The 2,892-nt window shown below is 57.0% G+C and overlaps 1 protein-coding gene across 1 annotated transcript; it reads left to right on the top strand.

The window, feature by feature from the left end:
- Nucleotides 1–26: 26 nt before the first annotated feature.
- On the top strand, nucleotides 27–429 carry POSPLADRAFT_1162436 (hypothetical protein; the record flags this gene model as incomplete). The annotated part of the gene is made up of 3 exons (XM_024487729.1): nucleotides 27–135; nucleotides 242–322; nucleotides 398–429. Coding segments are annotated over 3 exons (222 nt in total), but the record flags the coding sequence as incomplete, so codon positions are not given.
- Nucleotides 430–2,892: the final 2,463 nt, after the last annotated feature.

Here is a 2,892-nt window from a genome sequence, read left to right as displayed (position 1 = left end):
GTTGCGCTTAACAGCATTACTGTCGCGACTTGAGGTCAAGCGACAGGGGAATGCCTAGAAGCGAGGGGCGTCCGACTGGTTCTCACCGAAGCGATGGTGAGCGAGGCTCAAACCTAAGGCTAGGGACAAGAAAATGTATTAGTTAGTAAAGTAAGAAATGATACAAATGGAGGCTTACTGACCTAGGGACAAGAGGTCGAAACTGAGGTCCCTAGGGCAGCAGAGGCCGGTTTATATACAGGGGTAGATAAGGGCAGGCTGTGCGCGCTGGTCCGTGCACAGCTGGTCTGTGCGCAGCATGCTGACGCGGCCCCGGGGGCCGGTGAGTCAGAGCGGCTATGTCAGCGGAGCCCGAGCTGTGCCGTGTGCTGCCGCCCCATCTAATCTAATCGTACAGTAGATAACGACGCGTCCATATCCGGTATGTAGTACAGAGGTCGCGGGTTCGAGCCCGCGAAAAGGAAAAATTAAAAACGGCTAGACGCCGTACCAACTCGTGACATTACCCCCCCCTCAACGGCGCATGACCTCATGCGAGGCGCCCTTGCCCATCTCCCACCTGGAGCGGCATCGTGCTTCAGTCAGCAGTGAAGGCATTGGCTGAAAGTTGAGACCACCAAAGGTAGCAGCATTGAGGCGACGTGGGGCATTCGGATTCTTCCGGTGGAAGTCGGTGATACGACCTACGAAACCCTAACCCCTAACCTGGGTGCGACCTAAAGGGACTAGAGAGACGGATTATAGTCTAATGAGCGGGGAGTTAGCAGCAAGGTGTCCCGCGGTTCGAGTGAACACGAGAAACGCCTTCGGAAAAGGCTACGAACGCTAGGGAAGGTACGAGGTGGCTTCGACACGTCGTCGAAGCTACTCGGAGGCTGGGGGTGGTTAGTGGAGACGATCGAAGCTCGGCAGAGCTCTTCGACGTATCGTAGAGAGAAGGGACACGATTCGATAGGGGGGACTTAACTAGGACGCGGTTCGAGGTGCAACGCAGTTCTTCGACAATAGTCGAAGTCGAAAATTTCGTCGAGACGGTATCAACGAGTGAACGCAGTGGACGAGGTTTCGAGGTTACGCAGTGAGGAACGAAGTGACGCAGTTGAGGACGTAGACGCAGGGCGAACTCGACTTATGAGCTCTGAACTCGAGGGGGGGGACGGATCTTGTATTTTTGGGGAGACCTACGACAGATTTTATACTACACAGGATGCTACGACTATTCGAGAGTGGCATACGGGTACAAGGGGCTTTGCATTGTTCCTCAAGAACCTGCCTCACCGAGAGGCACATACCAAGTCCATCGGTAGAGTGACGTCATGCCGAACGCGGAGATGAAGAGCAACATATGGCCACTTCGGACCGATAGCCGTCGTGAAGGCATGCCGCGAGGTTCGATACCTAATCGGGAAAGACCGGCTACTTCGGTGTGGCTTGGAGCGAAGCGCGCGCTTGGCCGAGCGGCGTCAAGTGGCCCTATTGTTCGCCGAATGCGGAAGACGTTCCGAGATCTACGCACGAGGCATCGGGAAGACCGTGCCAAGCTTCGAGTAAGCGTCGCGCACCGTCGAAGGTGTCGAAGAGCGTCGAAGGCGAAATCGAAGTGTTGGGAGACTGAGTCGAAGTGCCGGGCGGGATGCGAGTGCCGAAAAGAGGTGAATCGGGGCCCAGAGGGGCTTGGCGCCTATCATCGGCTATGAGGGCCGGCGCATTGGCAACATTGCGCGCCGGTTCCCATGACGTATGCGAGTCGTCATAACCCTTCCACTTGACGAGGTACTGTAGCTGACGCCGGAAGATCCGCGAATCCTTGATCCGCTCAACCTCGTACTCCTCGTCGCCCTCAACCTCGATCGCAGGCGGCTCCTCCGGCTCCCGGCCCGGGATATCGCTACGCGTGTACTTGCTAAGCAAGGAGACATGGAATACCGGGTGCACCGGCACCGACTTCGGCAGGACTAATTCATAATCCAGGTCTCCGAGCTTTCGCCGCACGGCATAAGGTCCGAGGCGTTTGGGACTGAGCTTCTTGCTCGGCTGTTTCAGCTTAAGGTTCTGAGCATCAAGCCAGACCTTGTTCCCCGGCGCGAAGACTGGTGCCTCCTGCACGTGCTTGTCGTAGTACACCTTCATGCGCTCGGCTGACAGCTTGAGCGCAGAGCGCGTATCGTCGCGAATCTCCTTCAGGATCTTGAGCCGATCAGCGGCCGCAGGCATCGCAGACATCGGATTGATCCGAACCTGGATCTCAGGATTGTACCCTTGATGCAGGAAGAAAGGGGAATGCCCGGTCGCGGAGTGAACTCGGTTGTTCAGTGCGAATTCTGCGAGCGGCAACTGCTTCGCCCAATCATCCTGCCTGTGGCTTGTGAAAGCACGCAGGTACTGTTCGGTCTCCTGATTCCAGCGCTCGGTCTGGCCGTCCGTCTGAGGGTGGAACGCCGTGGACAGCGCCGGCTCGATCCCAAGTCCCTTGTACACCGCATGGAGATACTTCGAAGCAAACTGGGGACCTCGGTCTGATATGACCTTGGCCGGGGCCCCATGATGCTTGAACACATCGCGGATGTACAGGTCTGCCACACCTTCTGCCGTCAGGGTCTCATGACAGGCCTAGAAGTGGACCTGCTTGGTAAAGCAGTCGGCGGTGACCAGGATCAAGTCGAATCCATCAGACTTTGGCAAGCCGACGATCATATCGGTCGTGATGATCTGCCATGGGCGCTCGGGGATCTCATTCGGCTTCAGCGGACCCTGGGGCTTGGCTGGGAATGTCTTGGTACGGTTGCACACGTCGCAGGTGCTTACGTACTCATTGACAAATTTGGACATCCCAGGCCACCAGTAATTCCGCGACATGAGCTCCAGGGTTTTGGCACGACCACCATGACCGGC

The sequence above is a fragment of the Postia placenta genome (assembly GCF_002117355.1).
Source record: "Postia placenta MAD-698-R-SB12 unplaced genomic scaffold POSPLAscaffold_212, whole genome shotgun sequence".
NCBI lineage: Eukaryota > Fungi > Basidiomycota > Agaricomycetes > Polyporales > Adustoporiaceae > Rhodonia > Rhodonia placenta.
Note: the sequence above shows the minus strand (reverse complement) of the source record. Positions and strands in the feature narration are given on the sequence as shown.